We start from the raw sequence: 12,835 nt of genomic DNA on the forward strand, positions 1-12,835 counted from the left end.
CTTGCTGTGTGCTCCATAATATCTGTGAGAGCAAGGAGGAGACGTTTATGGTGGGGTGGGAGGTTGAGGCAAATCGCCTGGCGGCCGATTTTGAGCAGCCAGACACCAGGGCGATTAGAAGAGCACAGCTAGGTGCACTGCGCATCAGAGAGGCTTTGAAAACCAGTTTCATGACTGGCCAGACTACGGTGTGACAGTTTGTATGTGTTTCTTCTTGATGCTAACCTGCACCCTTTGATGATTTTAATTCCCTGTAAGCCAACCACCCTCCCCTCTTTGATCACAGCTGGCAAAGGAAATAAAGTCACCATTGTTTTGAAACCATGCATTCTTTATTAATTAAAAATAAGTGAGATAACTGACAACATAGCCCGGGTGGGGTGAGGGAGGAGGGAAGGACAAGGCCACATTGCTTATTGCAGCCACACTACAAATCAAAACTGTTTGAATGACCGCCTTCTGTTGCTTGGGCCATCCTCTGAAGTGGAGTGGCTGGGCGCCCAGAATTCCTCCCCCCCCCCCCCCCCCCGCGTTCTTGGGCATCTGGGTGAGGAGGATATGGAACTTGGGGAGGAAGGCAGGTGGCTATACAGTGGATGCAGCGGTGGCTATGCTCTTGTTGCCTTTCCTGCAGCTCCACTAAATGACTGAGCATGTCCGTTTGCTCCCCCTTTAGCCTCAGCATCGCCTCCTGCCTCTTCTCATCGTACTCACTATGCTTTTTTGGCTTCTGTCACTGTATGCCTCCATGCATTCAGCTGTGCCCTATCAGTGCAGGAGGACTGCATGACCTCGAAAACATGTTAACACGAGTGTGGTTTTTTTTCGCTTTCTAATCTGCGATAACCTCTGGGATGGAGATGATAGGGGGAGCATAGAAACATTTGGACCTGCGGTGAGATAAAAAGGGAAAGTGGAATTTAAGATACATTTCTGAGAACAAAAGGGAGACTCTTTCACAGTGAATCAAACAATTCACAGCAGATAGCACATGTGCTTTAGGTATATGGTCGCATTTTGCCTTTTATATTGAGCGCCTGCTGGTATGGTGACATGTCACACGCGGCTGGGCAACAGAATTTGGTTTCCAGGCAGCCATGGTAAGCCAAACGGTACGCGGGGTTGGCTTCTTCCGTTTTCATAACATGTGGGAATGGTTTCAAACTGCAGCGCCCTCCTTTCCCATAGCAAGCAATGCCAGTTGGGTTTGCCATTTAAAAGGAGGGGCTGTGGTTTTCAGGTGGATGTGCAGCACACCCCTCCCCCCACCCCACCGTGTGGTTATTCTCTGGGATGATCCCTTCACCCCTCCCCCCACCGCGTGGCTATTCTCAGGGATGATCCCTTTTAGCCAAGCACAAACAGCCCAGCATGAACGGGGTCCTTTTACTGTTCCCTTACAAAAATTCCCCTATTTCAACCAGGTGACCATGAATAATATCACTCTCCTGAGGCTAACACAGAAAGATATAGACCGAATGTTGCTTGAATGCAATCAAAACCCAGGACCATTCACTGCCATGCTTTGTGCTGCAATGATTTCAGACTACCATGGAGAACGAAATAAGGCAGCCCTCCCCAGAAATCTTATGCAAAGGCTTTCAGAGTGCCTCCAGGAGAGCTTCATGGAGATGTCCCTGGAGGATTCCCACTCCATCCCCAGACATGTTAACAGACTTTTCCAGTAGCTGTACTGGCCGCGAATGCATCCCAAGTCTTCAGGGCACTGCTGCACATCCTCCTCCTCTTCCTCATCCACAAAATCCTCCTCCCTGTTACGTGAGACTCCCCCCTTGCAGGTGTCCACGGACAGTGGTGGGGTAGAGGTAGGGTCCCCCCCTAGAATGCCATGCAGCTGATCATAGAAGCGGCATGTATGGGGCTCTGACCCGGAGCGACCATTTGCCTCCTTTGTCTTTTGGTAGGCTTGCCTGAGCTCCTTAACTTTCACGCGGCACTGCTGTGTGTCCCTGTTGTAGCCTCTCTCCACCATGCCCTGTGCGATTTTGGTGCATATATTAGCATTTCTTCTTTTTGATCAGAGTTCTGCCTGCACAGATTCTTCTCCCCATACAGCAATCAGATCCAGTGTCTCCTGTTCAGTCCATGCTGGAACTCCTTTACGATTCTGGGACTGCATGGTCACCTGTGCTGCTGAGCTCGCCACTCTGACCAAACAGGAAATTAAATTCAAAATTTCCTGGGGCTTTTCCTGTGTACCTGGCTAGTGCATCAGAGTTGAAAGTGCTGTCCAGAGCAGTCACATTGGAGCACTCTGGGATAGCTCCCGGTGGCCAATACTGTCGAATTGCGTCTGCAGTACCCCAAATTCGACCCATCAAGGTTGATTTTAGCGCTACTCCCCTCGCCAGGGACGAGTACAGCAGTCAATTTTAAGCAGGGCCAGCTCCAGGCACCGGCTTCCAAGCAGGTGCTTGGGGCGGCCACTCCGGAGAAGGGCGGCAGGTCCAGGTATTCGGCAGCAATTCGGCGGACGGTCCCTCACTCCGCCTGGGAGTGAAGGACCTCCTGCCGAATTGCCGCCGCAGATCACGATCGTGGCTTTTTTTAGATCGCGATCGTGGCTTTTTTGTTTGTTTGTTTTGGCTGCTCGGGGCGGCCAAAACCCTGGAGCCAGCCCTGATTTTAAGAGCCCCTTAGGTCAACGGAACTGGGTGGTTGTGTAGACGCATTGCTTATAAAATCGACCTACCACGGCTAAATTCGACCTAGCCCCCTTAGTGTAGACCAGGGCTAAGGCAAGTAAGAATCCTACCCATTGCTCATGAGTGAGCTCTCCCAGGGCCCTCCGTGTGTTATACCAAGAATGTGTTTGTGTCTTCCTGCCCTAATGCAGTCTGCTCAGTCCAAGAGAAGTCATCCCTATTACAACAGACCTTCTTGGCAAATAAGATAAAAATCACCTCCTGCTGCCCGACTCTCTCTCTCTCTCTCTCCCTCCCTCCCTCCCTCCCCAAGGTAGGCTTCTCCCAGCCTTGGACAGTTCCCCTGGCCATTCTTCGTATTTATAGTCAAGGGAAAGTACTTTGGTTTTGCCATCCCTGAGTGATATAGTAGTTCTATAGTCAAGCACCATGTCTTTTATTAGTTTCCTGGTGTTGGCTGGTAATCTAAACAAAGCACGATAATTTAACTGGAAAACTGGCTACAAGATGGGCACCTGGAGGAAAAAATGACCTTAGGAAATGGGGAATGTTTTAAAAGCAACTGTGGGGGAAGATGATATGAAATGAATTAGATCAGGGCAACATGTATGAGAAACCAACCAGGAAGGGGCTGAGGAAGGAGGGATAATAAAATATTTAAATATGTGGCAGAATTAGAATATATGATAGTGTGATGTGATCTAAAGAAAAACTATTCTAGAAATAATTCAGAAATATTTAAAAAAAAACTTTATTTGGACTTTTTAAAATCTGTAAGGCCAGGTTCTTTAATTACCAGAAGTCCAGCTGTACAGGACTCAGAGGAAGAGGGAAAACTACAACAGATACATTTTTTAAACCTTTAAAATTTGTCTAAAATAGCAAATATTCAAAGTCTGATATCTCAGGATCTTTCAGGTCTAAAACCAATTTCTGTGTTCCTCATTGGGAAGGTGAGAAAATCTCCGCTTTCATAGGAGAGAAAGTCAGTTTCCAAACCTGAAAAGTAGCAAAATATTTGAATTTAGCTGTTACTGGTCCAGGGCTGAGCCTGTCCTATATTTTAGTCCAGTGTAATTTTGAGAAGTGAATTTGGGGGAGAAAGGAGGAAATGTTTTTGTCAGGTTGATTGCATTTTTAAATGTCTGCAGTTTGAAGCTGCTCATAGGCTTGGAATGCTAGAATAAGTCCCAGAAGAGATGGATTAGTGAGCAGAGGGTAGGTGTAATGGCCAAAGGTTCGTGATAAATGCAATTTGTCACATTATTCTGTTGCAAAGATATCCCCACATGCATTGTTTATGTGTAATCGTGTGTGTGTATATTTGTGTATGGGTATAATAGAGTGGTGTGTGTGTATGTATATCACTTTGGGATCCTTCTGGGTGAAAGTTGCTTATATAAGTGTAAGACACTGTTTTCATTACTGGTTTTACTGCAGTAATCCTCCATTATTTCCTGGCTATCCAGACCTTATGACAGTTTGTATTGTGTTGTCATATACATGAGAAGGCTGTTTATGAGATGTTGGGGACCAATGAGAATGGACCCCCATCTCCAGCAGAGTGTTCTTTTCTAATTAAATTGTCACTAGAAGGAACATCCGGAGCAGCAGTTTTCATTTTGGATTGGAGGCAAAACATTATGAGTTTTTGTCATTTGATTAAAAAGTTACTTAACCTTTAAATTGCTACAGATGTAAAGATGGCTCTGAGTTTCCAATGTAATCGCCTCAAAGTTAAAATCAGGAAAATCTTTGTGTAATGAAATCCATATGTCATAGTGAAAGGATGCAAAGTGCTGGCAGAGTGGGCTGCTCTAGCAGGAGATTCTGCACCCAATCTTGTTAGCCAGGGCTGCTTTTGGTAATCCCTCATCTCCTCACTTGTAAGAAATCAATCTGTACCACTGAATCTTTTCAGCCAGCAGCCACAAAATTTACTGCAGGAGGCAGTTTGGGGACAGTTGTAGTAGAACAGGAGCACAAGGCAACAAGGCTAAATGCAGGATTGAGGGATTGAAGTTCTAAAGAAGAGATTATATTAAACCTAACTCCACCCTCTGAGCAAGTGGAAATCACAGCTTCCCTTTTCCACCCTGACCTCTCCTGTCCAATACATGCTCTGAGATCCACCTCTTCCAAGGCAGAAAATTTAATTCCTGGGTCAGGGGTCCCCATTATTTACAGCAGTCTGATGCCAGTGTTTTATGCAGTCTGAGGAAATGGAGGATCTGTTTAAGCACTCGACTTTTATTGTAACCCAGGCTGATAACATCTTTAAAAGGTGTTTTTCTGTCGTCTTCAATACCCACCCCCCCTTCCCCACCTAACTGAGGAGATTAATTTGTAACCAGGCTATTGCGATCGTATCCATTGTTGATTTTCTATTGTAGTGATAGATGCACAGCATAGGAAGGGTTGTAAATTGTGACTTGACATGGAGATTCATGTTTCTATTTTATGCTGCACAGACTCTGTGGTGTCTGTTTGCTGGTACAATGAAACCTGCGCTAAGACCCCACCTCCATTAGACAAGTGCCTGGTTTAAGCAACCATTTTAAATGATCCCAAAGGCTTCCAGTACGTTTTTTGTCCAGCCTTTTAATTAAAAGATCCACCACCTCTGTCTACTAGGCAACTGGCTTCTGCTGTTCCCTTGGGCAGTTGCTTAAGATAGGTTTTACGGTCTTTCTCTTTGACTGCAATCACTTTTATAACATAGAGGTGGTTTCTTCATTCTCCAGCTTCTACAGAAACCCAAACGACTCCAAGATGCCCACCTGGAAATGCTATTCCCATCATAAAGAATTTGTTTAACCAGGAGCTGGGTAGACGGAGCACTTTTAATATTGCAGACTTTTTTATTGAACACTCATGTTCAGGAAAGACTCCAAAGCAGATTTTAAAAAGGGACCAAGGAAGGAATAGCGAAGACATTTGAATGCAGAACCCTGTAATCTGGATCTGTCCTGTGTTTACCAGCAATACATTGACCTGTGATTCTTGGGAAGATCAGACAGTCAGGCAGAGCAGGGAAAACAAGATTATAAATATTTGTGTAAACTTGCCTTTATAGTTTGGCTGGGATTTGTTTGCATTATGGGGATGTATTTCATAGCAATCTCTATACATATACAAACATGTGGGGCCCTCTCTTAGTTTGGTGTCATACCTTTAAAAATAGAGCCCTGACACAGCCCGTGTGTGGAGAAGAGAAATACAGAATAGCAGAAGGCTGCCTCCTGCTCCTAATGGGATTTTGTAGCAGCATGTGCGAGTTTGTTTCAGAAGTCAGAAATGAACAGATGTTGGTATAAATTACCTCTGTGTCTGATGTCTTGCAAATTAAAAGCGCGGTTGGCATCACTAAACAATTTCACCAGGTTGGGCGGGGGGGGAGAGCGGGCGGTGATTATTGTAGCAGGTCGGTAAGAATCTTAAGCTACAGCAGAGTAGGATAGCAAGGATAAAGGAATGAAGAATAAAATGAGAGGTCTGTGAATTAATCAGAAATGTTAACATCTCCGATGACAAGTGAACAGGAGGGCACGTGCTCTGGAGCAACCCCCAACCCACAGTAATTTCACTCAGAGCACAGACGACGGAGTCTATGCTCACTGCTTGATTTATAGGGTGCAACCCTCTTTGGGGGAACGGAATTGTCATACATGCGTATATCTCCTATATGGGTCTGATTTTTAGGAAATCTTGCCACTCTATCAGCTGAGAATGCTGTAGCTGGATTTTGTGCTTTCTCCACAATAGCATTTTACAGCGCTGCTCTGTTAAATAGTGTGAAGCATGGCAGTGTCAGGGAGCTGTTTGCATTGAGGAGTCTGTTTCAAACTGAAACCTCTAGAAAACTCACATTTTTATTAATCATATTCTTGGTTTGTTTATAACAATATAGTTCTGAACCAAAAAATTCAAACCACCCTCTGCCCTTCTCCAGCTCCTTCCATCCGGGAGTCTCAGAGCACTTTATTGATATTAACACCTTGGGAGGCAGAGAGATATTTTTATTATTACACCCATTTTGCAGGTGGGGAAATCGAGGAACAAAAGGAGTAAATGGTTTCCTGGGCTCACAAAATGAATCAAGGGCAGGGCTGGGAATAGATCCCAGATTTCCTGAAGCCCAGTCCAGTTCTTTAGACAAAGGACTGTTCTTCAGTATAATGGGAGGATCCTGTGTATTCTGCAATTCCTCAGCCATGGAACCTGCCATAGAGTTCATCCTTTTTCTTGGAATTGTGCTCCAGAATCCATGTTTACATTTAAAAAAAAGAAATTTCTAGCCATCATGATTGAAAACATGAACCAGTGTCACTGATGCAGTAATGTCTGCCTGAGTCTGCAGGCAGCCTGAAACAAAAGCTCTGATAGCTGAGATGTGTCCCATTCATTTCAACAGGGTGTTGACTCTGAAACCTAATCATGCCAATTTATCTGCCAGCATTAGCTATTTCACTGTTGACTGTTTTAGCAGAAACATCCAGCTACTGGACACAGCTTCTTCAGGTAGGGAAGTAGAGATCGGTAGTTTAGGGAATTGAGGATGGCATCTGAGGCCTTTCAATAGTAGGGCATGAGTTCTAATCAGCCAGGTGAGTAGTGACCAAATGTCTTTGCCTGATGATGGGTGTTTAGTAGCTTATGTGAAATGAGTCAGGTTTTAGTTCAGTTCCTACAGGGGTTATTTGTCACTTTTGCTGTTCCTCTCAGTAGAGAGGTCAAGAACTATGAATGGACCTTATAAAAACTAAAATCCCATCTCATCCCTTGAGGGCGCTCTCCAGGTTTGGTGTAGGAAACTTGTACTGCTCCTGTACCTGTTCGGTGAATAAAGGACTCCATGTTCCCTGGGCTGTCAGTCAGGAACCTTTCACCAGCACAAAGCTTACTAAAGCCTTTATTTAAAATTGCTGAAAAGGTGAGGAAACCCGTCTATCCAGGGCTCGATCACTAATCATGCTGTCTATATTTTGTATTGTGATTGTGGGACAAAGATTGTATTAGGGTGCCTCTGCCAGAGCCTATGGGCTCACAAGTCAGAAATGTTTTGTGCAGGAAAGTGGCTGTATAAACTCTGCTGTAATACAGCAGCCAGAGATTGATGGTGTCAAGAGTGAGAGAGAGACATATAAACCTTGCCTTGCTGTATTTAATATCTAGGAACTGACAATGCAAAGAGAGAAGACCAAAGCTCTATAAACTCTACTTTATTACACCATCCATAGATGAACTGCATTGAGGGAATATAAACCCCATTATATTGCAGCATCCAGGGAGTAACACTGCCAAGGGAGAGAGAAAATGCTGTCTAATTTCTGTTTAAGATCATAAGTATCCAGGGACCAGTAATCCTGAAATGAAGAGAGACAGAGCTCCATAATCTCTGATGGATTTTAGCATCCAGGAACAATTGCCCTGAGACAGAGCGATGGAGCTCCGGATTACACCTTTCAAAGATTGATAGTGCAAAGACAGAGGGAGATCTTGCATGACCATGAAGCTATCCACAATAGGAATAGAAAGTGTAGATTGTATGTAATGAGACAGGCCATGGGAATTATTGCTGAGCTTTGAAGTTTCCAATGTGTGGCCTATGTTTCCAGGCTGTCAGGAATTCAAGGTGCAGTTCAGATTTAGCTTTTCATTTAAAAAAATTCTTAGCTATGTGTTAGCACTAGTGCACAGTTCTAAATGAATTTCTGTCCTGTGATTAACTATTATAAATGATCCTGCTCTGTTTGTTTGACATTAATCTTTTTTTCCCTTGTGATTTCAGCTAGAGAAATGACTCGAGGGAAGTTCCTCAACATCCTGGAGAAACCCAAGAAGTAGCTGCTGTTACTGGAACTCCGGCAAAAATATCCCTGTCTGGATCATCTCATCCCTCACTGCAGATCCAGCTGAACACTATGATTTCCTAAAGAGAAGGATAAAGCTCTTGGCTCTAGAACGACAGAAGCAAACCTCTCTACTGCTTCCACAGCTCTTCTCCTTACTGACGAGCAGCATTCCAGACATTGCTCACAATGATTGTCAGTAGTTCCATCAGCACTGAGACTTCATCCAATCTTTTCGGCACCCGATTGCCAGGAAAGCTCAACCCTCGCATGCTGTGGCAAAGTTATGCAGCAATCTTTCTATAAACCATTTAAAGCAATACATCCCCAGTGGCCTCACTCAGTTGCTCTCAGTGGTGGCATCTATTAAACCAGGGTCTTTGTGATGCTGGCCAGTACCTCTGGGTGATGCATTGACTCTTCCATGTCTCTCTCTTGCCTTAGGAATAGTGAGTCCATGTGTGTAATTTACATGCTGAAAGCACCATTGCAGTGCTGGTTATAAGCAGGGTTCTGGATGAAGACTGACAGTTCTAGGATTGGTTAGTCCTGGATCTGCACAATCGTACCCTGCTTACAAGGCAGGTGGAACTTGTTCTGTGTACTAGATTCACATTACTCACACCCTTCAGAGGAGGATGTCTTGCAATCAAGGGAAGTCCTTCAATCCTGTCTATACTATTCTGCTCTTCATTCCACAAATACTTGCATCAGGTGCTATGTGTACAGGGAGCTCCATCTCAGTGCTAAACATTTGTGTGTTCTCTTGTTAAACCTAGACCGATGAACCATAGGGAGTGAATGAGAAAAGGTGGCTATTACTGTATCATGAAAGAAAATATCCCTGTGGGAACTTCTGCCAGGACACAAACAGATCTATCAGCCCACTTTGCAAATCCAGCTCAGTGAGAGTCCGGCTGAGGTACTGGAGGAAGATACAGGGTTGAAGGGCAATAATGTTTTCAATTATAGAGAGCTTCAAGGTGGAGCGACTGTCTTGTTCACACCCCCATGGGGATAATCTTCATAAACAGCATCTGCATACTTACACTTGAAAATAGAATTCTGATGTTTTCCCACATTATTAGAAAACAGCAGCCCCGGAACTTGCTTCACCTGCAAACGTGGAATGTGCACCCCATTAAGGGGAGAATTGTACTGTAAGCTAGTATCCTCCTGTTCAGATTGGGTCTCATTCATCTGGTACTGGAGTACTTTTTAGTGCCTTGAGGCCCACCTGGTACTGGAGTACTTTTTAGTGCCTTTCCTCTTTGAACATGCTGCTGTGTATCAGTCTTGTGTTTTCAGATTTTATTTTTCTCTATAAGGTTGACACAGCTCTTATTTCACTCTGTTTTCTTTTGCCCAGTAAAATTACGTATTCTAGAGTTAACAAACTGGTCGTTCCTCAGGCTAAAAAATAGTTCTAAAGTGTTGGTCCAAGAGCAGTTTTCTCTCTTTGTTCAAACAGTTTCATACACATTTTAGCATGTGTGCCCTTTAAGTTTAGTCATTCTCCAATTTGCAATTGGCTGTGAGGTGTGAACCGAATCGGGGCTGTACTTGTACAACATCATATTAATGGACTGTCCTTGAAGCATTCCATTCTTCTGTCTTGGGGTGGACTCTGCTTTTAGGCCCCGTGTGCATTAGTGAGGAGCAGATCTCTGCTTGGGAGCAGACTTCTGATTTTTTACTAAAATTTTTAAAGCCTTTCCATCTTCAGTCTGTGGGTGCCTCCATTTTGTAAATCAGAACTAGGCTAAATTGGGAAAGCTCCTCTTCACTAAGCTTGCACAGTTAAGACCTTGTTCTGCAAAGACTTACTCAAATGCTTAACTTTGAGCACGTGAACAGTCTGATTGAACTCAGTGGGGATGTACTCATATGCTTGTCTTTGGAGAATTGAGACTTAACAAAGCAGCTGCATCTCTTGAAAGGAGGGGCAATAGGATAGTAGGAGATGCAGAGAAACTGAGAGTGGGGAGTCAGAGACAGGAAAGGGACTTGCTTAGTTGCGGGTCAGAATGGACATAGATGTAGCTTTGAAAGTATTAATTTAAAGTATATGTTTGTTGGAAAATATTAACATTTGTATGTCTAGTTTGGATGTGTTCTGTATATATAGAATGTGTGGCCCAAAAGTGACTGTTGTGAATTTTGGTCCTTTGTTGCCTGTTATGGAGGTCTGCCACTCCAACGCATGAGGTGTTTGGGAAGCTGAGAAGTATAGAGGTAGACCCCGGAAGTTTGCCACGAATCTGCATGCCTATTTTATGATCTGGCTGGTAAAATATCTCAGACTTCAAGTAGTTGGTACCATAGCATGTAAAAAATCCTTTCTTTTACCCTCACCCTGTGCAGCAGTACTTATCTTCTAGCTGTGGGGCAGCATGTGATATATGCTTTAGATTCAAGATATTTATTGGTTGTGTACTTGTCATGTATAAAGATGAATCAGTGATTTTTTTTTTATTGGTAGTATTTACATGTATTTTTGTGTGTTAGCCAGAAGATTGTAATCTGTCTGTCTGTTGCTCTGTGTTCTTATAATAAACAAGTGCAACGCTTACAGAATGGTATGAGTTTTCTTGAAACAGCCCTGTGAAATGTGGAAGCTGTGACCAACCACCTAGGAAATGTTCCTTAGCAACAGGTTCTCCACCATTAAAGTTTAATATTAAGGCACTTTTCTGCATCCCACTATATCAGTTTGTGACCAGCAGGCGTTGCTTCCTCATTGGTAAATAAGTGGCAACAGCCAAAAAGAACTAAGAATTTTTAGCAGCCTTCACAAGCTCCATTTCTTTCTGCTGTGATGTTCTTCCCAATTATGGGACAGTTATAGAGCAGTAGCAAATGTTTGCAACTGTGTGTGTGTGAGTGTGAGATTTTTATTTTATAATGAAAAATATCAAAAATAGTGAAGAAAAGGAAGAATAAAGGCAGAATTAGGAGGGAAAGGAAAATCAAAACTTGATTGCATTATCCCAGGGTAGTCATTATCCCAGGGATGCATTACTTGCATCCGACGAAGTGGGCATTCACCCACGAAAGCTTATGCTCCAATACATCTGTTAGTCTTAAAGGTGCCACAGGACTCTCTTTTGCTTATTACTTGATAGAGCATTGTCATGTGTCTTACCTTCCCCAGTACATTCAAATGTTAGTCTAAAATCCATAGAAATAAAGCTAATAAGTCTTCACATATGTACTGTGCCTTTTAAATATCAATATTTTATTAATCCCATTCTATTAGTCCTCTAGCCCTAGAATCATTCAACTTTCAACACAGAAGCATCAGGTGCTGTGCTATTTGTGTAGCTGAAAGAAATACTTGTTCCAGAGAATCCATGGGCTCCTATGCATTAGGTAAAAGAATAGAAAGAGCCAGAGTTAATGGGAGAGAGGAATTATGTGCAACTTCAAAGCGTATAATTTTGGAACAGTTCCACAACATACTCCTCTACCCCGATATAACGCTGTCCTTGGGAGCCAAAAAATCTTACCACGTTATAGGTGAAACCTTGTTATATCGAACTTGCTTTGATCCACCGGAGTGCACAGCCCCCCTCCTCCCCCCCCCCCCCCCGGAGCACTGCTTTACTGCGTTATATCCGAATTCGTATTATATCAGGTCGCGTTATATCGGGGTAGAGGTGTACATGTATATAGCTCCTAGATTCCACCTCTCATTGCCAGTATTTTCCTTTATTACTACTTCATTCATGAGGGACAGGAACTGTATGTTTATACCTGATTAGTTAGATTAAGAAATTTCCTAATCTGCATCAAATGTCTTAACCACCTCTTCTCAAAATGGGAGTATAATTTTAATGTAGGTATCTGCTCCAAGAAGGAGTTCTGTAGCTGTCATATGTTAGGCCTGTGTCATAAATAAGTTAGTTTGGTCAAAATGTCTCAATATTGGATCACTCATTGGTTCTTCATCTGTCTGGAAAGGACAGCATTTCAGCAAGAAGTTCAGTGGACATCCTCAGCAAACAGTATGGTGCCCAAAACAGTTGGTCCCTCAAAAACTCAACAGTCATCTTCTCGAGATGGGGCTGTTAACAAATTGCCACAAATGGAGGGGGGAAGTCTTCAATTTTGATCTAGAAGCGAGAGGCCCGCATTTCAGTGAACAATGCATACCTTCACTCGTGGGAGGAGCTCCTCATAAACATTTGCAAAGCTACCCCATTATCCTACTTAAGACTCTCCTTTGGAATGGTGCCTACAAAAACTTAAGTTAGGCAACTGGTTTTCAGAAAACACTGCCTGTCATGCTGACCAGCATTGTCTCACTGTTCCCTT

At 43.5% G+C, this 12,835-nt stretch overlaps 2 protein-coding genes across 4 annotated transcripts in view; both read left to right on the plus strand.

Moving 5' to 3' along the window:
* The window catches only part of LIN52 (lin-52 DREAM MuvB core complex component), a 67,187-nt gene extending 56,097 nt beyond the window's left edge, over positions 1–11,090 (plus strand). For both annotated transcript variants that reach the window (XR_010601101.1, XM_005301573.5), the window contains one exon: positions 8,458–11,090. Coding sequence is in view for 1 of the 2 variants with exons in the window: in XM_005301573.5 (XP_005301630.1) it covers positions 8,458–8,513 (56 nt within the window). In the remaining variant the exon portion in view is untranslated. The remainder of the gene's footprint in view (positions 1–8,457) is intronic.
* BBOF1 (basal body orientation factor 1) overlaps positions 1–12,835 on the plus strand; it is a 1,057,902-nt gene that overhangs the window by 86,686 nt on the left and 958,381 nt on the right. The window lies entirely within an intron of this gene.

The sequence above is a fragment of the Chrysemys picta genome, chromosome 4 (genome assembly GCF_011386835.1).
Source record: "Chrysemys picta bellii isolate R12L10 chromosome 4, ASM1138683v2, whole genome shotgun sequence".
Lineage (NCBI taxonomy): Eukaryota > Metazoa > Chordata > Testudines > Emydidae > Chrysemys > Chrysemys picta.